Source organism: Alligator mississippiensis, chromosome 7 (assembly GCF_030867095.1).
Source record: "Alligator mississippiensis isolate rAllMis1 chromosome 7, rAllMis1, whole genome shotgun sequence".
In the NCBI taxonomy this organism is placed as follows: Eukaryota; Metazoa; Chordata; order Crocodylia; family Alligatoridae; genus Alligator; species Alligator mississippiensis.
In genome coordinates this window covers 65801942-65825456 of record NC_081830.1, presented here as the reverse complement: position 1 = coordinate 65825456, position 23515 = coordinate 65801942, and the positions used below count along the sequence as shown (strand labels likewise).

The 23515-nt window shown below is 45.1% G+C and overlaps 1 protein-coding gene across 3 annotated transcripts in view; it reads right to left on the bottom strand.

The window, feature by feature from the left end:
- Positions 1 to 23515, bottom strand: part of KCNAB1 (potassium voltage-gated channel subfamily A regulatory beta subunit 1) — a 323343-nt gene that overhangs the window by 34736 nt on the left and 265092 nt on the right. For all 3 annotated transcript variants that reach the window (XM_006275535.3, XM_006275536.3, XM_059731061.1), the window contains 3 exons: positions 19649 to 19693; positions 16735 to 16779; positions 13291 to 13334 (listed from right to left, as the gene is read on the bottom strand). In XM_006275535.3, coding sequence (XP_006275597.1) covers positions 13291 to 13334; positions 16735 to 16779; positions 19649 to 19693 — 134 coding nt within the window. The remainder of the gene's footprint in view (positions 1 to 13290; positions 13335 to 16734; positions 16780 to 19648; positions 19694 to 23515) is intronic.

The window sequence follows — 23515 nt, the reverse complement described above, 5'->3', positions numbered from 1 at the left end:
ACCTCACATACTGTATCTTTTGATGCAGAACCCAGCTTATTTGAATTACAGCTATGAAAAGCAAACAATTATTTTTGTAAGCAATTGAACAAACTGTGTCTGTGCAATGAATCATGGCACTTAAGACTTGTTTGAAAATATTTTAAAAAATGTGGGTAGTTGTACAATGAAATACTGCATTCAAGCTTCATAGGTAAAACTCCCTCACTGTGATACCACACATGGGCACGTTTTGGCTCTAATTAAATGATAATTGCTACTGTATATTGCTGATATCATTTTTTATGGAATGCAAAGCACTAGCATATTCAGAGGCAGACAAGGTTCTTTGGGTAAATCTGATACTTTGAGACCAACTCAAATAGTTGGAAAAATTCTTCTTTGAAGCTTTCAGGTACAAATATCCTTGGTCGGGCTGAGCAAGCATCTGCAGCTGGTATGTGTTCTTCCTGGATGGAATGAATAGTAAAGAAGCCAGAGGTCGGTATGCTTGCAAGAATACCAGCCTGTGGCTTCTTTACTATTCGTTCCATCCAAGAAGAGCATGCACTGACTGCAAATGCTTCCTCAGCCTGATGAAGGGTATTTATACCTGAAAGCTTGCAAAGAAGAATTTTTCCAATTATTTGAGTTGGTCTAATAGAGATATCAGATTTACGCAAAGAACCTTGTCTGCCTCTGTCCTGAGACCAACATGGCTACAACCTATACCCCTGAAGTATGTTCAGTGAGAACTTGAACTGCATCCCTGGGGACTTAGCACATTGCTTGTTTTATTTCCAAAAAGATGCCAGAGGTTTCGCCTCCCCGCCCCTTCTCTTTTGCATCTAAAATAATCTGCATCTTAACTGGAATCAAACAAAACTGTTTTCTACTTAACAAGTTACCTGCAAACAGAGTGGTTGAAAATGTAATCCTTTGCTGTGCATAATTATAGGGTGAATGGTTTCATTACACAAGCATATTCTAGTGTGGGATTTTTTCACAAACTATTTACAATGACAACTCCTTCACATTTTCTCTTCTAATTTGTTGTGTGTGCTGTATAACTTGTCACTTAGGTCCCACTGTCTTGTTTTTGCTTCTTGACTGGATGACTTTAAAATAAAAAAAAACCCTTTAAAGCTGGCCACTGGGAATAGATTGGGCACAATTACTTCTGAAATATATATATTTGAAATGCATACTCATGTGTGAATGTATATTTGAACAGGATTCCCAGCACTTTTGCTTTCTAAGAACTTTTCTAAATGAAAAATTCATTTGTACAAGCATTTGTGAAAAAGAGTTGAAATTTGAACGAAAATATTTAATTGTTCTTTGAAAAATAAAAAGGTCCTTTGTCAAATCCTTTGTAGAAAAAAATGGTGACCCTGACATTTTCATTGTTTGCTTTATTTTCCATGACAGTCTTCACATTTTATCACTAATTTTTTGAGCGATTTCAGTTTTGTGATAATGGTAAATGGGCCTGTGAAGAGCCCTGCAAAGGAAGTTTGAAATTTCCATCACTCTAGTTGAGGTGGTGTTCATAGCAAAGACCCCGAGTCATGGGTTTTATTCAAAAGTACTTTTCTAAACAACCTCTTCTCTCAGTAGTCAGCATGGGTGTAATTCTGTGCTGCACTTCTGAGAGAGACAGCACAGAGCTCACAGCCCAAAGAGAAAAAAGGCAGGGGTGGCTTTAAGTCACCCTTGTGCACTCCTGGTTCTGGCTGTTTCCCCACCTGGAGAGGAGAGGTCCTCTTCTGGGGCTGCAACACTGGTTGGAACTATCCCATCGGTGTCATGTGGCTCCTTCCTGATGCCCCTCTTGCCTGCCCCAACACTTCCTCTACACCTGCATTGTGACATGGTCTTCAGAAGGTGACCTACAGCCCTTCCATATTGCCATCTCTGGGGTAAATCCTTCTTTGTGAGGAACTAGGGCTTGAAGGATGCCATTAGGTAAAGTTCTGATTTTATACAGCATGAAGAGGATAAAGCAGGAGGAGGATCCCTCCTCATGTATTTTTAACTGAAGCTCTCCTTGGATGTGGGTGTTTTAGCGGTAGCTTACAGACTACTTACAAAACCAGACTTACTGTACCCTGTGATGATTTCAATTGCTTGGTAGAAGTAATGTAGCTGTGGGCAAGTACCATACTGCAGGCTGAGGATGTAATATTATATAGCTATTACACTTACAACTGCTGGAGTTTGCATTTACAGTGGCTTCAGGAAAAATGCAGATAATTTAAAACAAAACTGCTGATTTCACATTTTATTCAGGAAGCCAACTTAAAAATCTGAAGAAGCTATTTGGATGCTGCTGCTAGCAAATATTATGCTTTTTTGGGCTTTTATAATTAGTTAGAAAGAGATATTCTTTAATCATACCTTTTTTTGTGCTGTATCTTGTTATGTTCAAAGCAACCACAGGGGACTTTCCACCCTAACTGATATCTGTAGGACATTATTTCCAAAAACCTATCACTCAAAAAGTTAAGACAAGAAACCTTTCTGGACCCCAAATTTTATATAGAGTTTCTCAAGAGATATGCCCAGTCATGTGGAGCAGCAGTTTTTATTCCCTGTGACTCAGATCCAAAGCACATTGAACTTTGGATCATGTCCTTTGTTTGCCAGTGCAAAACAATATCAGTAATAGCATCATTTGATACAGGAAATACCCTGAATCTGCATCCCAAGGAGAATAGGTAAGTAAGAGCACAGTCCAGGATAAATGACAAGGGAACACATTAGACATACTGATATTTATTTACTAAATATGCAGCGAACCACAGACTCCCCTGCTTTATACGGCTTTTTCCAGCACTGCCCAGGGCACAATCTTCCAGTAAAAATCAGCCAGAGAAAGGCTGCCACAACCACAAATGTAGTTGTCAAGTTTTGGCCAATGCAAAAACCATTTTAACAAATCACCACTTTGACTTCTGATAGTAACACATTTATATAACTTGGAAATGAAATTAAAGCTGCCTATTTGATGAATCTGGATTTGAATTCTGCAAATAGACCAAATCTTTAGAGGCCAAACTAAAACTGCAGAAACAGAAACACCAAAAATTCAGGGCATTCCAGATGTTGAGGCCTACCATGATGTGGAGCATCAGCATATTATGCCACTGAGATGCATCTACATAAGATGCTTTACTGAGCATTAGACTAATCTAATACAAAGTAAAGCCTCATTGTCTACATGTGCGTTGAATTTACTACGCAGTAAATTAGGCTAATGTGCAGTTTGCTAGCATCAATAAATGCAGGTACTAGATCAACCGCACATTAGCTACTTCAGAGTAGCACACGTGTAGATGCTAACCAAGAGCAATTTGAGGAAGGTGGGGAAGGGCGGTGAGCTGTCTATGACTCAGGTGCGGAGTTTGGGATCGCAACCCAGCTTGACATGATGCCCCATGGCCAAGTGGCAGCAGTGCCTTGAGCTCTCTCCCCTCCCTTTGCTTGGTGAGGGGACAGGGGAGCTCTCTGTCCCTGGTCCCAGTGCTGCTCAGCTTCCAGCTCCCCCCAGGAGTGAGGAGCTGAGCAGTGCTGGGACAGGGGCACTCTTTGTTCCTGCAGCATCAGGCTGGGAACAGAACACCTCTCTGTTCCTTCAGCCCTGCTGCTGCCCATGCAACACAGGCCCCAGTTACTTCCAGCTCCCCACCCATGCCTGGGGGGGAACTGAGCAGTGCCAGGACCAGGGGGAGCTGTGGGGGACGGGGGTAAGAAGCAGGGGGTAAGCAGTGCCAGGACCAGGAAGAGACTCATTTCCTTCTGGTCCTGGTGCTGCCCACTTCCCCCGTGGCTCCCTCTGTGGCTCCCCCAGTCCCAGTGTTGCTCAGTTCCTGTCTCCCTCCAAGCATGTGTAAGGAGCAGAAGCTGACTGAGGCATGCACAGTGTGAGCAGCAGCAGGGCTGAGAGGACAGGGAAGCTCTCTGTCTCTGGCCAGGCACTGTGGGGACAGAGAGCTCCTTCATCCCAGTCCTGCTCTTGGCTCCCCACAGGAGCTGGGAGCTGAGCAGTGCTGGGACCAGGGACAGAAAGCTCTCCTGTCCTTATAACTGACTGGTCCTTCCCTGGTGAGGCAGGTTCCCCCCCAGGGTCCCCTGAAGCCCGGGTAGGGTCCCCTAGCCCGGGAACAGCTGATTTCTGATGGTAGGCCCACTGCGCATGCACAGTTTAGAAGGGCCTGCCAAGAGAAAAAAAAAAACTCCAGACAGGCTCTGGGAGCAGCACGAGATGCATGGGTGCAAGCCTGCTGTGCCCCCACTCCCCCAAAGGCCTCAGCGACCCCCCAACTGCCATAGAGCACCCCTGCCGACCCGCAGCAGCAGCTGGAGGTAAGCGGAGCCCCTGGTGGGAGGGACTAGCTCCAGCCTAGCCATAGGGAGGCAGCTAAGCCAGAACCGAGCCCCGCCCTGGCCCCTACTTTGCCCAGTCCCCCAGGAAGCCATGCGACTGGAGCCTCGTGAACAGGCCACGCAAACAGGCACGCTTGCCTGCCCGGCGCATGAGTTAGCGTGGAGTTTGCACAGGAGGGTGAGCAGGAGGGCCTGAGGCCCTGCCTGTGCACCCCCACCCTAGGGAAGCCAGTCCCAGCCGTAGCCAGCCCACCAGCAGCATGACATGGATGGGCATGCACCACACGCCATCGCACCAAGGCCCCTGCCCTGCTGGAGCTATGCAACAGGTACAGACCTCTTGCAGCCCCAGCAGAGCCTGCTGAGATGCCAGCTCCCACAGACAACACGGGCACGACTGTAGCTACCGCCCCCGAGATAAAATGCAAAGTGTTTTTTGTGGGAGACTCCATCCTGAGGGGGCAATCTGCCGCTCTGACCCCTTACCCCGGGAGTCTGATGCTTCCCAGGAGCCCGCATCCGAGACATTGCGGAGAAGATCCCTAAACTTCTCCAGCCCACTGACCACTATCCCATTCTCCTTATCCATGTGGGCACTAATGACACAGCTTGGAGCACTCCCAGCTGGATCATGAGGTGCTACAGAGATTTGGGAGCAGGGCTAAAGGGTCTGGGGGCACAGGTGGTATTTTCTTTGATCCTCCCAGTCTTGGGCTACAGGCTGAGGAGGGAGAGGAGGATCCAGGTAATGAACCAAAGACTGAGGCACTGGTGTCATTGGGAAGGCTTTGGCTTCCATGACCACAGTCCGCTCTTTGGTGAGAGAGGCGGCGAGCTGCTGGGAAGGGACGGCCTCCACTTCTCTCCGCTGGGAAGGAGGTTCTTCTCAGCCAGACTGGCTGACCTGCTCCACTGGGCTTTAAACTAAGCCTGCCGGGGGACGGGGGATACTACCACCACTGCTGGCCCACTGAACAACCCTTACAAAGCCAGCAGGCCAAGGCACTTAAGGGAGCCCACCCCTGCCCCAGCCCTGGAACAACTGGTAGACAAGGCAAGGGCCCCCAAGGGGACACTTGCCTACCTTTACACAAATGCCAGGAGCTTGGGGAATAAACAGGAGGAACTTGTCCTCCTGCTTAACACAAAAAGTTACAATGTCATAGGGATAATGGAGACCTGGTGGGACTCCACCCATGACTGGACCACGGGTATAGACGGCTATACCCTTACAGGAGAGATCGAGTAGACAAAAGGGGAAGGGGCATAGCTATGTCAAGGAGAGCTATGCATCCCTGCAAGCTGACATTGGCGACCAGGGTGGACAGCTGGAGACCCTCTGGTTTAAAATCTGTGGGGAACATGGCACAGGGGACACAATGGTGGGAGTCTACTACAGACCTCCCAACCAAAGTCAAGAGCTTGACCCGGAGTTTGCCAGGGAATTGGCTGAGGCCGCATGCTCCAGGTCCATGGTTGTCATGGGAGACTTCAACTACCCAGACATCTCGTGGGAAGAGCGCCCGGCTAAATCCGAGTGGTCGCAAAGCTTCCTCTCCTGCGTGGATGACCTCTATCTGACACAAGAGGTCTACAGGCCAATAAGAGGTAAAGCGCTGCTCGACTTGGTACTGGCAATCGGGGATGACCTAATCAGTGATCTAATGATCTAAGGGAAGCTGGGTGACAGCGACCACGAGCTGATCATCTTCACCATCCACTGTAAAGATGGCAAGTCAGTCAGCAATAGAGAAGTCCTTGACTTCAGGAAAGCTGACTTTGAGAAGCTCAGGAGGATTGTTGGTAAGGCCCTAAGGGACCATGACCCAAGGGAAGGGGAGCTCAGGAAGACTGGTTGCTTCTCAAGGGAGTGATCCTCGATGCACTAGCTAATGCTATTCCGTCTCGGAGGAAAGGCAGCAAAAGGGCACAGCAGCTCCCTTGGCTCTCCAGGGAACTACTAGACCTCCTGTGGCTAAAAGGAAAGGCCTACAAAGGATGGAGGATGGGATCCACCTCTCCACTGGAGAGGAGGAACACTCCAAGGAGGAATACTCGGCACTGGTCCGGACTTGCAGGGCGTGAACCAGGCAAGCCAAAGCTGCGACAGAACTCCAACTAGCTACAAGTATCAAAGACAATAAAAAGTCCTTTTTTAGATATATGGGGAGCCAGAGGTAAAGCAACATTGGACCCCTGCTAAACCAGATGGGAAAACTGACAACCAATGCCCAGGAAAATGCCAACCTATTAAATGGGTACTTTGCGTCGGTCTTTCATCAGTCCCACGAGATGCCCCTGCCCACTACGGGATGGAGAGGCCTGGGTAAGGGACATTCCCTGCCCTCCATCAATACTGACCTTGTGAAGGAATACCTTGAGAGGCTGGACACCTTCAAGTGAGGTGGCCCTGTCAATCTACACCCCAGGGTACTCAAGGAGTTGGCTAGCATCATAGCCCAGCCCCTGGCATGGATCTTCAAGAACTCCTGGCACTCTGGTGAAGTGCCTGAAGATTGGAAGAAGGCCAATGTGGTGCCTGTCTTCAAGAAAGGAAGAAAAGTGGATCTGGCAAGCTACAGGCCATCAACCTGATCTCTATCCTGGGGAAGATCTTAGAAAAGATTATTAAAGAGGCCATTCTCAACAGACTGGTCAATGGCAACATCCTGAGGGATAGCCAGCATGGGTTTGTTGTGGGTAGGTCTCGCTTGACCAATCTTACCTCCTTTTATGACCAAGTGACCTATCACCTGGATAAGGGAGAGGAGACTGATGTCATATATCTTGACTTCAAAAAAGCCTTCTATCTGGTATCCCATGATCACCTGTTGGCAAAACTGGCCAACTAGGGACTTCGGTCCACCACGATCCACTGGCTGGGGAATTGGCTTTATGGTTGGACCCAGTGGGTGGTGGTTGATGGAAGTCAATCATCATGGTGCCCTGTGACCAGTGGGGTCCCCCAAGGCTCTGTCCTTGGACCTATATTGTTCAACATGTTCATTAATGATGTAGACATTGGAGTCAGAAGCAGACTTGCCAAGTTTGCCAATGATACCAAACTCTGGGGTAAAGCATCCACACCTGAGGATAGGAAGGCGATCCAGGCTGACCTTGACAGGCTCAAGAAATGGGCGGATGAGAACCTGATGGTGTTTAACACCAAAAAATGCAAGGTTCTCCACCTTGGGTGGAAAAACCTGCAGCATCCTTATAGGCTCGGCAGTGCTACGCTGGTTAGCACTACAGATGAAAGGGACTTGAGGGTCATGATTGACCACAAGATGAATATGAGCCTTCAATGTGATGCTGCAGCCAGTAAAGCAAGCAAAACACTGGTTTGCATCCACAGATGCTTCTCAAGCAAATCCCAGGATGTCATTCTCCCATTGTACTTTGCCTTGGTGAGGCCGCAGCTGGAGTACTGCATCCAAATTTGGGCTCCTCAATTCAAAAAGGATGTGGAGAAGCCACGCACATGATTAGAGGTCAGGAAAACAGACCTTACAACGACAGGCTGAGAGCCATGGGACTCTTTAGCCTGGAAAAGCATAGGCTCAGGGGTGATTTGGTGGCCACTTATAAGTTTATCAGGGGTGTTTACCAGGATCTGGGGGAATGATTGTTCACCAGAGCACCCCAAGGGATGACAAGGTAGAACGGTTATAAACTCCAGCAAGACCGTTTCAGGGTAGACATAAGGAAGAATTTCTTCACTGTCTGAGCCCCCAAGGTCTGGAATAGCTTGCTACCAGAGGTGGTTCATGCACCTACATTGAACACCTTCAAGAGAAATTTGGATGCTTATCTTGCTGGGATCCTATGACCCCAGCTGACTTCCTGCCCCTTGGACAGGGGGCTGGACTCAATGATCTTCTGAGGTCCCTTCCAGCCCTAATGTCTATGAAATGTCTATGAAAGTGAGGGGAGAGCTCAGGAAGTTGCTGCCACTTGGCCACAGAGAACTGCCCCAAGTGAGCGCCACTGATCCAGGCTGCAATCCCAAACTCCACATGGCTAGGAGCTGTCTCCCGCTCTAGGGCAGCTCACCCCCACTCCCTGGAGCCTGGGCCTGACCTCTGTGCCCACTGCCAGCCTCGGGCTGGCACCAGGGGGACCTGGAGATCCCCCTGGCTGCTGTAGGTGGGACAAAGCAAGGCTGGGGGGCAGGAGCAGCCCTGGACTCAATTGCTCCCATTGGGAGCAATTTTGGTCCCAACACGGGCACATGTGTAAATGGATTCTGAGGTGCTGTTTACTGTGCCTTATTTTAATTCTCAGTAACCTTAAGACACGTTAATTGCACATGTAGACGCGCCCAGCACGATACATTTTTTTGAGCTCTGAACCTTTTCTTTTTCTAACTTGCTTTTTAATTTTTTTTGAGCATACTAAAATTTTGCATCAGATGTGAATAACCTAGAAGAATGGAGGATACATCATTTCAGCACCTTTTGTGGTAGCTACCCTACAAAAATTAGTTTTTATCTCATAAATTAGAGGGAAGACTAATTGCCTCTAAATTACACAACACAATAATAGTATTTCATTTTCTTTGTGCCTATAAATTTCAATTTCTGCCAAAAAATTTATTCAAGTGCATTTTTCATAAGGACTTGGTTATTAAAATTTAACAGTACTGTTCAGCAAAGAAATGCTTGATTGTATAATAATGCACACATACTCTATGGAAATCTGGAGGATTATAGTTTAGCACACAGGTAATGGGGTGCTAGTACACATAATGGGGTTTAGTCTCCAGGGTTTTATTCTATTCCCCTTAAATTGAAATGGTGAGTTTTTAATTGAAACCCATTGTTTCAATTTTTCTGTCATGTTATGGCGAGAGATCTGATCCTTTTTTCTGTATTTTTTTTGGAGCCGGAGACTGCTTGCAGGCTGGGGAGCAAGCTGCCAGTGGAAAGAACAGCTCCTGAGCTGTGGGAGATCCTGGTCCATCCCACTATGGTGGCCACCTGGGTGTGTTGCTAGTGGGCTGGGTGCCACCCCAGCTCAGAAGTAGCACTTGGCCTGATCCAACTCTTCCCCGACCCCAAGCTGGGGCAGCATCTGGCCTACAGCTACGCACCTGGGTGGCCCCAGGGTGGCCCCAGAGGGAAAGGCCAGGGCCCCCCAATAGCTCAGGGGCTGCTTGGCCCGCCAGCAGCTCTCCCTCTGGCCGTGGGAGAGGCAGGCAGGCTCCGCTGAAAAAAGGATCACCACTTCTGCTTTCAGCAGGTGCCTGCTGAAGGCAGAAGCGGCAAGGGGCCCAGTCGTCCTTTTTTTTTTTTTTTTTTTTGGTGAAGCCTGCCTGCTTCTCCCATGGCTGGGGGGCAAGCTACCAGAGGGCTGAGTGACCCCTGAGTTGCAGGGGCCCCCGATCTTTCCCTCTGTGGCAGTGGTACTCTCCCCCCGCCCCCGCCCCGTGGGCTGCTAGCAGCTCAGAGGCAGCACCTGGCCCGATCCAACTGTTCCCTGAGCCCATCTGGGGAGCAGCATCTGGCAGGATTCTAGCTGCCAGGCTCAGGGAACAGTTGGATCGGGCTAGGTGCTTGATCAGAGGTGCCATCACTGAAGAAGGAAGGACTGGGCCCCTCCACAGCTCAGGGGCCACTCAGCCTACCAGCAGCTCACCCCACAGCATGGGAGAGGCAGGCAGACTCTGCTGAAAAAAAGAAAAAGAACTAGGCCTCTTGCCAGTTCAGCCTTCAGCAGATGCCTGCTGAAGGCCAAAGCGGCAAGAGGCCTGATCCTTTTTATCTGCAGAGCCTGCATTCCTCCACCATGGCCAGGGGGTGAGCTGACAGCTGCATCATTGCAATTTCTAATTAACAATGCAAACTCATCTAAAACCCCCGAAACTGGCGCACATGTACTTTGTGATGCCATTAAGCCAGACAAAGTAACATTTTCATCTCATGTACATTGTGACGCCTGTTATATGTATTATTATATATAATTTTTATATTGTTATTATATATGGACTATTATATATAGTCATATTTACAAGCATATGTTCTTGGAATTGCAATAGATAGTTTGGCATGCAGTATATAATTCTGTTGCATCTTGAAGAATATATACAGATTCCTTTTGGAATCTAAGACAGAAGCATGTCAAATAGCCATGAGAGGTAGTTGGTATGAAATCTCACTGTATAGTTTATGAACAGTTATTGGGGTAGATTCTGTCTTGCTGTAGCACAGGAGTCTTTATCCCTCACCCTGCAGGGGGACCTTTTGGGCTAATTTTGGGAATCTGGCAAAACAGCAATCTCTGGGATGAAATGCACATGCTACCCTTCTAGTGTCTCTAATATCCATAAGGGAACAGGGGTGCATAGGGCACCAAGGCACTAAATCTCTTTGAATGGTACAGTCTCCTCCCCCTATGTCCATACACTACCTGGGGGAGATTTCAGTTCACCCCTTTCTCTTCACTGTCTGACCTTCTTGTCTTTTCTTCCTACTGAAATTTCCACTGCATACTGTGCTGTGCCAGTTTACTTACTTTAAAGCAAATGAATGCTAATCTTGGTACACTAAAATATAATGCTGCAGCTTGCCTGAGAGTACTGCTTGGCATGTTTTGTGAAGCAGCAAATATCTTTGGTAACTAATGTCCTTGCTTAATTTCAGTAGCAACCACCATAAGAAAATTTACCGCTTGAGGCTTTATTCCAATCCCTACACCAGCTCTTCCAGCTATGACAGGAATATTCTCCAATTGTAACAGGGGCCTGATTTGGCAGGTGCAATCTGGTTCACAGTACTTCAATACAGCAACATATAGATCTCCAGAATTAGTTTATCAGAGATTTTAACCAGTCTCAGAACGCCTAATTGTGCATTGCTTAAGTACTGACCAAACTCAGTTTTGCACATGCAAACATTACTAAAGATTAAGCTTTACTTTAGAGTAAACATTTACACTGCAGAAGCATAGAGAAGCCACCTGAGTAAGCACTATTCAAACATGTGCACCCATTAAAGGGATGCAGCAGCATTCAAAGCCTAGGTGGTCCAAAATCTGAATGCATAACTTTGGGCACTCCAATTTAGTGTCTTGTTTTAAAATGTTAGACCCATGTTGTCCATTAGGGCTGTGCGAAATGTCACCCGCTGTTTTGATTCAACACAGTTTTGACTCATTTTGAGCTTGAAACAGAGAAATCAAATTGAAATGAAGGGCTTTGAAACAGCCTTGAAACAAGAAGGGGCTAGTCGAAATATTTCGGAAGTTTTGAAACATTTTGAGTTTTGAAGCAGCCAGCAGCCAGGGGGTGGGAGACATGGGAGAACCAGAGCTGCACTCCCAGCAGCTCCACAGCCCCAGGTGGCTTAGCCGGACGGGGAGTGCAGCCCTGGCTCTTTCCACCTCCTGCTGCTGGGCTGCGGGAAGCTGATCACAGCACAGGGGAAGGGAACTGAGCTTGGGCTCAGTTCCCCTCCCCAGCGCTGCAATCGGGCTGGGGAAGGCAACTCAGCCCAGCTGAGCTGAGTTCTCCCTCCCCAGTGCTAAGGTTGGGGAAGGAGAACTCAGCTCAGCTGGGCTGAGTTCTCCTCCTATGATCAGGCTGGGTAAAGGAACTCAGCCCAGCTGAGCTGAGTTCCTTTCCCCAGCCCGATTGTAGCACTGGGGAGGGGAACTGAGCAATTGGGCTCAGTTCCCTTCCCCAGTTCCCTGGTCCCAGATGGCAGCACCCAGTTTCCCTCCCTCATCTGGCAGGCAGATCAGGGGCCCGCAGCCCTCTCAGGAGTGCAGGCCCTGACCTGCCTGCCGGATGAGAGAGGTTGTTTCAAGCTTCTGCATTATAGTGTATGGGTGAAATGTCAAAACAGTGTCAAAACAGCATAACTGTTTTGATGAAATGAAACAGAACAGCGGTTTCGAATTGAAATGAAATTCAAAATGAAACGCTGTTCCATCGAAACCTTGAAACTCAAGTTGAAATGGAACAGTGCCATTTTGCACAGCTCTATTGTCCATCTCTTTTACTGTTGCATTCCAAGTTCATAAACACACTTGATGTTTTGCTCCTTTTCTGTATCGCCCCCCTCCCATGGATTTCTTTCAGGGGGTTCTGAGTGATTCGAGAATCCTTGGCTCTCTGCAGCTTGGATTCATGGCCTCACAAGAGTGTTTTAACTCAGTGGCTCCTTTTTTCAATTTTCCTTTTTACTAAATTATTCATTTTCCATTTATGGCTTGTACACAAGGTTTTAAATCAAAGGGCTTCCAATACTGGCTTAAAAATACTTTATTAAGAGGAAGGTCGAGTTCACTTTTGAGAACAATGTCATGAACTCCCAGCTGTATACACAAAACAGGTATAAATACCATGAGATTAGGCTTGGTTGAGTAGCAACTACTACAGATAAGAAATATCCCTGACAAAACTATATATAATAATACATATAACAGAGGACTGCTGAATATATTTGTTTGTTTTATCAGTGATTAAAAAGCTGCTGCTTTGAACAGATAGTATTCGAACTCACTTGCAGGTATTGCATTTATTCCTCCATGCAGAAAGCCACACTTTCCCTACCACCTCCTCCAAGTCATTGCCCAGGACAGCGGCCCTGGTCACCCTGTCCTGGTTACATTACTGTACAGAGTCAGCCTCTGCGTGGACAAAGATAGAGGGAGAGGGGAGCCACCATTCCACCCTTCTGTGCTGTGCCTATCATCGCCAACAGGGAGGAAATCAGCTGCGCTTCCAGTGCAGTGTTAGTAATAGCAATTCTGAACATTGCTTTGGGTTGTAAAGTGCCTTTCACCTCCCTCCACCTGCATACTTGGGCTCTGTGAAGGTGGGATGAATCACTTGTCTCTTATTTTTTGTTTCTTTATTCAAACAAGCTCCTTAAGCCCAATGCCTTTGTGGAATGTCTAATGCTGTTCTATAGCACATACCTTCAATAATGTGTTTTCTTGAAAGCCCTCTTTCTGTTTCAGCTCTGCAGAGATAAAACAGGTGAATGGCAATTAGTGTGGGTGTTATTACTGCTTCTCAAACTTTCCTGAAGAACTAATATTCTTAGAGTTTTTTGATTTTATATTTAAGCCAGAACAAGCTCATATGTTAAAAATGAGAAGGTTAGAACTCATAATACAGCAACCCTGCACTGCAGAAGTACCCAAGACAATAGTATTTCTGTTATTAATATATTAATAATCTAAAAATAGTCATCGTGTATATAATAAATGTACATACTGATGAACATTTTAAAGTTATTACGTTTCAATGGCAGTGAAACAAGAATTAGTATAAGCATCAGACAGGTTTGAAGAAAGTGGATTTGATTAAAATCTGTAACTCAGCTGGTCTCATAAGAATAAGCTAATTGAAACCTTCTGTGGCTTCAGAGAAAAGACATTTTTTAAAATAACTGTCACGGCGGGGTCCTATAGGAGGACTGTGATCTCCTTAAGGCCCTCTCTCCATGCCAATTCGGCCCAAGGGCACCCTCGATTCTCGCCCGCCACGTCTTGCTGGTAAATATAATAGGGAGGCTGCCTTGCGTCTCCTTGAGCACGTAAACTCCTGGACCCCTCATGGGTCTTATCTTGCACCCATGGGTGCCTTGGGGCACCCTAGCCTTATGGGCCACGTGTGGCTCTTACCACCCCTAATACCACACCCCAAGCCTCACTGATGTACTGGACGTTGGTCTGTCAACACGCCCGCTTCCCCGGGCCTCCTCTGTAGTCTAGCCCGCTCTCCCGGGCTCTCTCCAATATACAGTCCCTCACTGGGACTCTCATCGAGCCCCCTCTGGGCCTTCTCTAAAACAATCTAGCCCGCTACGGGACTTCCTAGCGGGTCTCTGGTCCTTTAGGCCAACCGCGCTGCTACCCTCTCTGATCCTGGCTCTCCGTGCTGCTATCCCCTTTTGCCGGGGACCACCGCAGCACCTTGCCTTTCTCCTGGGGTGCTGTACTACTAACCCCTTCCGTCGGGGTCCACCGCAGCACCTGGCCCCTATCTGAGGGCTGTTGCCGCACTAGCCTACAGCCGTGCTCGCTACACCCGTCTTGGGCTCCTCAATAGTCTCCCTTCTCGGGGACTTTACATGCCCGCGCCGAGCTTCTCAATAATATCGCCCCCTCTCTGGGGCTCACTGTGCCCACGCTGGGCTCCTTAATAATGGCGCCCCCTCTCTGGGGCTCGCTATGCCCCGCAGGGCTCCTTAATAATGGCGCCCCCTCTCTGGGGCTCGCTATGCCCCGCGGGGCTCCTTAATAATGGTGCCCCCCTCTTTGGGGCTCGCTATGCCCCGCGGGGCTTCTCTAAAGGGCGCTCCCCCTTCCTGGGGCTCACCATGCCCACGTTCGGGCTTCCTGGTAGTGCCCCCTCCTGGGGCTCGTCGTGCCCGCGCTGGGGCTTCTCAAAACGCCCCTCTCCGGGCTGGGGTCTACGCACCCCGCAAGTTGCGCCCTTACTGGCGCCAGAGTCCTCACTCCCTTGTGAGTCCCCGATAAGGATAGTGCACCCTCACTAGCGCTGGGGCCCCACACCCTCTGGGCCCTTATGAGTACACTGCGCCCTCCTCAGGCGCTGGGGCCCCACCCCTCTGGGGTCCCTGTGAGGCCTCCTCCAACCCCTTATAGCCTCACCCTAGCCACCGGTATGATAGCAACAACAGAAACACAAAACACAAGCCTCTAGGCTATAACATAACTATAAGCCGCCTGGCTATAACTTAGCATCATGGCTCAAGCCTCCAGAGCTATCATGAGCTATACTTGCGATCAGGCTTCTACCCATAACTCGACCGAGGGAGTTCCTGCCCCTCCAGCTGCTGGCAGGGAACTGCCAGCCTGGCCTGGACTCTTGGCTTTATAGGAGCCAGGCCCTGCCCCCTACAGGCAGCTGACTCTTATTAGTTGCCCCGGCAACCCACAGCTGTACTCCCTAATCACCGCTAGGGCTCCCTATGCACTGCCAGAGCTTTTCCTCTGGCAGTTTTCCCCTCTCTAGGGGCGGGGCAGTGAGGTGCATTGTGACAATAACCTTTTGAAACCTATTTCAAAACAAATAAAACAGAGCAATATTTCCCCCAAATATAGATTATATAGTTCACACTAGTTCATATTACTAAGTAATTAATATAGGCTCTCAGAGATACTGCAGTCCTTACTTTAGCAAAATTGCAGATGAAGTTGATAGAAATTTTTTTCAATTAGAATCTGATGGATCAGTCCTAGAATTATTAAACAACACACTAAAGTGCCTTCACATATTATATCATTTGTAGATGTCTCACATTTCTAAGGCAAGTTGACATGAAATGACATTTTTCATATCTAAACTACATTTAGAGGCAACATGTGACTCTATAATCTCTAGTCTGTTTAATTTTGTATGAACTTCTAACACATCAACCAGATTTTGAGTCTGAAGCAATGCAATGACACAATGAAGTAGAATAAGACAACGGCTATGAATCTACATTGCTCAAGTTCATGGCATTATCTTATATATATTTAGACTCTTCTGGAAAAGCCAAACCTATACCCTGTCTCTCCAGCTTCAGAGTGTACTGTAAGTAACTTCAGCATAATAAATAAAAAAACCCCATTCATTTATACAACATGTTAGAAGAAAATCTCTCAGATGCAGGAGTTTTTATAAATTATGCTTAAAGTAAATTTTACATTTTTCCTCTTAGGCAGTTTGGGAAAGCGGTATATTTTGTGCTGGAGCCACAAAATACATCACACAGACCAGATTAAAATAAAAATAAATGTACTGAATTTTAAAGGAAAACCTGTTAAATCTCTGACTATTTAACCAAGAGTTCAAACACTGGTAGCACATCAGAAGTAAATGTAGTCAGTGAAATTTGTACTGTATCTGCACAACAGAAGGAAAATTCTCCATTTAGCTCAGCTCAAAGATATATGCCAACTTGCTTCTGAAACAAGAGGGTACTTTTGATCTGAGCTCACTGCAGGGAATGAGCTCAACTCAAACCCAGGGGTCAGGAAGATATTTTTAACTGTGTTAAATAAAAGTGTCATATTGGCAGGATTGGGTGGCTTTTTTATACTATTACGTATTCCGATTTTGGTCTTCCAGTGACTTCAACCATTTTTTGGAAATTGGACTTAAAACATCCAAAATGAATTTCCTAGCATCAAAAGAATACTGCAGGGCTATTCTTTCTGGTACTATTTATTATGGCCCAATGCCAGGTTGACAGCTTTGGTGAACACTGACTTCTAAAAAATCCTTTGCAAGATGAGGAGGAAACAAGATTTCATTAATCCATGTATAGCTTTGTTTCCATAAAGGAACAAAGCCATAAAGCCTTAAATTGTATTACCTTTAAAAAATATCATCATAAAACTTACTTTCCACCCCAGTAGAGTTTTGTTGTAATGACCAGACTGGATCTCCTATAATTGCAAAAGGAAAAAAAGCAACATAATTTAATGGCAACAGGGAGTAAAACCAAGCTAAACCCCTATTTAGTTATTGTCATCATTAGAGCCCCCTCAGTTCCTGGTTCTTAAGTGTGGCCTGCAGGACAAGGAATAGTTAAAGCTTGACATTCTGTCCAATTGGAATGAACAACCAGAATCACGCTATACCAATTCAACAAAAAAAATATATAATAGCATAAGTAAATGAAGTTGCTCCTGTAGTCAAATCCACAGACTAGTTGTTTTCTAGCAAATTGAGCTGTTAATTCTCCTCTCACATTCGTGAGACTTGTGTGCAAGTTGGATGACTGGCTCCACTGGGTAACTGGAATCCAATAACTGGAAGGTTCAGTGAGAAAAATTCAGACTGTATAGATGTAAATTAATAACAGTGAGGCTAACTCACCCCTGAAACAGCTTTCTAAGATTTATGGTGGATTCTCCATCACTGGTAATTTTTAAATTGTGATTTTTTTTAAAGACAATTACTTAATTCAGGGAGTCCTTTGACCAGTGTTACATGTATCAGTCCAGATAATTAGAACTGTCTTTTCTTGCCCTATGATCTTCTATTAAATCAAATGGAATGATATAGCCTGGAACTTTATGAAAGAATCCAAACCCACCCAGGTCAGCATTTAACTTTGGAGAAAAATACCCAAACATATTAATCATTTTTTTAAAGGCCAAGTTCCAGAGTCCAAATTAAAGTAATGTATGAAATCTTATATCTATTGTAGCTGCTGAGCATTTAGACATTACGGTTTCATGAAAACTCACACTGATTATCGATGAACAAACTACCCTGACTATTCAGAATATAATGCTGTGTCAGGTAAAAACATCAGAAGCACCACTGTATGTAAATTAGTACTGTGAAAGTAGTTCAATGACAAGCTGCATACATTATTGTTATAAACTGTCCCCGAGTTATTAAAGCTTGAAGAATGATGCATTTGCTAGGTTCACCTATAAATTCTAGAGCATTATCAAAATGAAGATTTATCATTTGAAAAAATACTTTCCTGAATATGAAAATGGTAGCAGGGTAGATGCTACACTTTCTTTAAAAAAATGGCCTGTTTTTTAAAGCTGGTTTTAAAATTAAAAATCTTCATTAATGCTAAGATACTGCCATTGATCATGGATCCTGATATGATCTTCATGATATAAAGCATCTACCGGTTTTTTGATGTGTACTTAGCAATTTCTTCTGCATTACACTGGGTCTATATTGAATATTCTTTATACTGAAGCAAATACTTACACGTGATTTAAGAAATGAAAAGCCATCAGCATCATTCTTTAATGGAGGGATGAATATGATAGACTCTAGAGGTCTTTAAAATTATGTAAATATAGCTTACAACTACTAACATATACTAATATACATCCAGGCTAAATCCTTTAAATTACATCTAAAAGGAAAGCCCATCTAGGTCTTATATTATAAAAATATGCTATAAAAATATATAATGTATGCTATATAAAATAGTGAAAACTTTTTGCAACCATCAGTTGTCAAAAGTTAGGAATTCCCAGAATGAAGGTTGTCTGTGCAACCTTAATTAGGCACCTTGGGTGTGTATGCACTGTGAAACAGTTTTTACTTACATGACAACATACTATTCTTCAAAAGATCTCATGCATTATTCAGTTCACAGGATGGACCAGTTCAAAGAATGAGTCATGACTGTGTAGTAAAGGGGATTCTTATCTGTAGCATCCTAACCTTATTTGTTGAGGAAGTTGGAAGGTGTGTAGTGAATGAAGGCATAGGATTGTAAGATGAGAAAGGGTGGTTTCCTGGTGAAGGCAGTTGAATGCTACCCTGGAGAACTGAATTCTACCCTATTTTTCTGCCACAAAATTCTAATCCCTGTCACTTAAACTCAAATTCCTGAAGTTGGTCACTAACCGTATGTTCCTCATTTTCTCAGAATTCAGCTTAAGACCTTAGGGTTTGACCTGAAGATGCATGCAGAGCTCACTGAGCTATAAATTAAGTGCCTGGGAGCTGTGCTTTGAACAGATAAGTTGCTATATATTGCTAAGTGCATGGAAAAATCTGCCTCTGAGAGACTCAAATTGGGCACACAATTTAAATGGACACTTTTGACCTTAATCACTGTGTCTTGGCTTCCTATCTATAAAACAGGGATGATGATAATGCCCTTATGAGGCAGATGGATATGGTAGAGATGAGAACCAGTGGAAATTAATCATTCTGAATTCTGAACAGGGTTTGAATAATCTAGTAAATAAAGCCTGAATCCATCTACTGAACAATGAAAAGAAAACACAATATTGAATAGCTGCTCATTCTATATACTGAATGAGGCAGATGTCCTGCAGAAAAATATAATACAGATCCATGTAACTATAGCTCACCTTGCATTTTGGACACACGGGGCAGAATTAATGTGACACAAACCTTGGTTCTGTCATTTCCCAAGAACAAGGCTTCCCTCCCCCACCCCAAGGTGCTTTTCAGAAACAGTTGAACTGTTCTGGCAGAAATCTACAACGTTTGGCTTAGGCAGGCTCCTGACATGGGAAATTTCAGTCCCAGCAGCTAAGGTTTGGCAAAAATAAAATCTAGGTTTTATGGTGGGAATTGTTGCGCACCATTAAGAAAAGTGCTACCAGCTCCACCTATAATTCTTATGAAGTTTCAGACACTTTTCTCCCCTCCAATAACAGACTCAGCAGGGTGCAAGCAAATACTGTTTTTAAATCAAGCAACTGCAGCATGTTTTATGGTCTTCATTGTGCATCACTACACAAAAGGGGATTTTGCCTTTAACAGCAGTAAGGGTCAGGCTTTGAAACGACACAGTACCTCCAGCCTTTCTTTTTTATTATGTTTCCCAGAATCACCTCCGCCCTGTGAGAAGGAAAAAAAACAACAAAAGCACTTCATTATAAAATACTTTAAAACAATGGTACAATAGATCTAAAGCAAATCAAATGCATTACTCACTAGGACACTATTACAAGAATCCAAACATTAACACAAAATCTGTTTACCTTCATCCTTTCATCTATTTTTTTCCTGCCAACCCATTACAATATGAGTTATTACCCTGTGTCCTGGTTGACCTCTCTGCTTTTTTTTGCTGTATTTTTACAAGGCAGACAATTGTAACTACCAATTCAGTCCTTGCTAAACAGAATTGATATCAATGTCACACTTAAGTCAAATGTGAATCCACAGCTTCCTTCTTAATTGTGACGTTTTTCCCTTCTCCAAAAGTCAGTGTAAAGTCAGATTGTGATTAGAGAGAAAAATATTGCACTTTTAATTTAGACACAGAAAGTCATCTGAATAAACTGAATAGACTGCGGCCAAATTATTAGCTGCCTTAGTCAGGCATGCTAGGACCAAATGCTGCAGAAATGCAATTCTTTTGTATGGGCAACCCCTACTGCAGCAGAACTATGAATCAGCCTGTGAGTGTGCTTCCAAAATTATATCCTTAGAGCAGCATGGAGGAGGGAAGTTAGTTTGTGTTGGCTGTTCTCCCATTTGTGGTTAATAGACTACCTGGCCCAAGTTCTATGTAATCAGTGAAGCAGTAGGCAGCATCCCACACACTAAGAGTAGCCTGGGAATAGCTACCTGGCTGACATTGCCTTGAAGGATATGTTGAGATGAAGGTGGTCTTCTTTCAGCCCCTTTGTGCCTCAGGGCGTTTTTCTCTGAAAACAATCCCTTCACTATAGCTTTGTTCAAGTGAAGCCAGTTTAAGACTAAGTGTTATAAGAGCCATGATCCAGCCCACTACATTTTAGGCATGTGTATAAAGACCAGTGTCATTTTGTTGTTTCTCCATGGATACTCATAGGGAGGGCAAACTGAACAGAAAAGCAGAGAGATAAAATATCCTCTCCCAGACTGCAGAAAAATATAATATAGATCCATGTAACTATAGCTCACCTTGCATTTTGGACACACAGGGGTCAGAATTAATGTGACACAAACCTTGGTTCTGTCATTTCCCAAGAACAAGGCTTCCTCCCCCCACCCCCAAGAAAAGCAGAGGGATAAAATATCATCTCCCAGACTGCCTTTCCTGTAAGCAATAGGAAGACAAGGAGCGAAAGAGACCGAATGACTGACTGAGGAAACAGGGAAGTTCCCCTCACTCGAAAAAAATCTAAACATTTAATCAATTTCAGGTTGAATAAAATGTTTCAGGCAGACCCCAAGTGAAATTTCTGTTCACTCCTCCATAAATTCCTCCAAACGTTTGTCTTGGTTCCACCTGAACAGGTTCTTCCCCACTCCTTTAGTCCAGCCACTGAACCAAAACATCCACTACTTGTCCATATCCACCTAAAGAAGTGAATCAAGTTTTGTGTCACTAGATCCTTGGAAACAGGATCTGCAGATGCTCAGTTCTCTGTAGCTAGATCCTGAAACCTTGAACTATTAGTGTCCAAGTGGCTTATGTGTGATCTAGAGCTAGTCCTCTAAGAGGAAGGAGATGTAAGAATTAAGCAGGACCATAGGAAAGTAGGGCTGGAAAGGACCTCACAAGGTCCCAGTTCAGGTCCCAGCTCAAGGCAGGATCATCTCTGAATAAATCATTCCAGCCAAGTGTCTGTCCAACCTCCTCTTGAAAACTTCCAAGGATAGCGATTCCACAACTTCTCTAGGTAGCCTCTTCTAATGCTTCACCACTTTTATAGTCAGAAAGTTCCTCCTGATCTCCAACCTAAAATCCTCTGCTGTAGCTTGAGTGTATTGCTCCTAGTCCTGTTCCCTATAGCCACAGAAAAGCCCATGTCCATTCTCTCTGTAATGTTCCTTCAGGTATTTGAATTCTCTCTCAGTCTTTTCTTCTCTAGACTAAATAATCCTAGTTCTTTCAGTCTTTCCTCATAAGTCTTGCCTCCAAGGCCCCTAATATGTCTTGCCTCCAAGGCCCCTAATAATTTTTCTTGCTCTGCGCTAGTCTCTTTCCAATCTGTCTATATTCTTAATGTAGAATGGGACGCAAAACTGGAGACAGCAAGGCCTCACCAATGCTGAATAGAGCAGAAGAATTATTTCCCTCAATATGCACATGACACTCCTGTTAATAACAACAATATAACCTAGTGTGCTGCTGGCTTTTTTTGCAACAAGACCACACTATTGGCATGTTGACTGATGGATCTTTTAGTTAATTTCTTGATATGTAATTAAACTTGAGATCCCTGGTCTATAATAAAGAGTGAAAGATTCCGTTTTGCTCTTAACTGCCAATACTGGAGAGTATAGGGGCATGCGAAAACCTCCATTTCTTCACAGAGGCCAGTTAGGATGCCAGGCATGAGCAACCTCTTTGAGTATGGGCAAGGCATGGACAGGAACTTGGCTCCATCCCCTCCAGCACTGGCCAGGGGAGCTGAGCTATTCCTTCTATGTGCTTGGAAAATATCAATAGCAGTCACTTCCCCAGAGAGCTAGTTGGGGGAACCAGGTAATGAATTATGATTTTCTGTGTCCAGGCCTGCTGCTACATTAGCAGAGTTGCACACTGCTCTATGGGTTGCCATCTCACAGCCGACATGTTCTGAATGAAGTACGCAATCTTTTAATTAATATCTGGATTCTTTTTTTATTAAACCATGGGATTAAGAGCCTTTGTTCCATTAACAGCTTTTTCTTCACATTTTGGATCATACGCTGTTAATCATCATTAAGCTACATGCAGACTTCTAATTTATTTGGGACATTTCTTTCCCTATATCAATAGTGATATGGCCAGGGTACGTTTTGTGAGGAATACAAGCAATTTGTTTATATTTGCAGACTAGTTCATTTCTTCCCTTTAAGAATAGGGCTCCAAAGAGTTTTCTGTTTTCAGAGCGTGAATCCTGGACCAGGTTCTCAGAAGGTAGAAACTGACAAAGACGTCATGGAGCTCTCCCAGCCCAGGATCTGGCTCCAGATCTTCCACTAAAAATATATTTGTTTATACTCAAGCATAATCAGGACTTCATTTGAAACTTCCAGGCACCATATGGCTTTCACCTTTGCAAGCATGATGGCACTCATGCAAACCATATATAATTAGAGGTCTATCCAACCAGAAGAGACATACAGCTGATTTTGTGGGCAGAATGTGGGGCCAGTTGCCATTTTTGTGAATTTATCATGGTGTCGTCCCCTCCTCATGCTTCTGATTGGCTGATAGGCCTCGGTGGCCCTGCCCCCTACTGCTGATTGGTGGAGACAGCTGTCCATCAACTCCCCCCACCACTGATTGGTGCAGAGGGGCTGCACTGCAAAACAGGCAGCCCTCTCAGCCAATCAGCAGTGAAGGGCAGGGGTGGCAGCCTTCTTGCCTCTTCCCCTTTGTCCTGGCAGCCTCCTCCCCTGCCCTTTCCCTCTTGGCAGGCTGTGCAGCCGGCAAGAGGGAAAGGCCAGCATTTTATTAGCAGTATTTTTTTTTGTGGGTTTCACAGACATCACCCAATTTTGTGATCTGAGTAAGTCCCTATATATAATCCAGTCTGGACAAAGAGCACCTCATGTGTCTTAAGGACAGCAAAGGCTAAAAGGCCTTGCAGAAGTGATTTATGCGTTTTTTTGGGATTCAGTCCTGTACATGGAAGGTAGGCCTGGGCAAAACAGCACCATTTCATTTCTACTTCTGGTTTGCTGTTTCAATGGGACAGTGTTTTGTTTCAAGTTTCATTTTGTTTTGAAAGCACT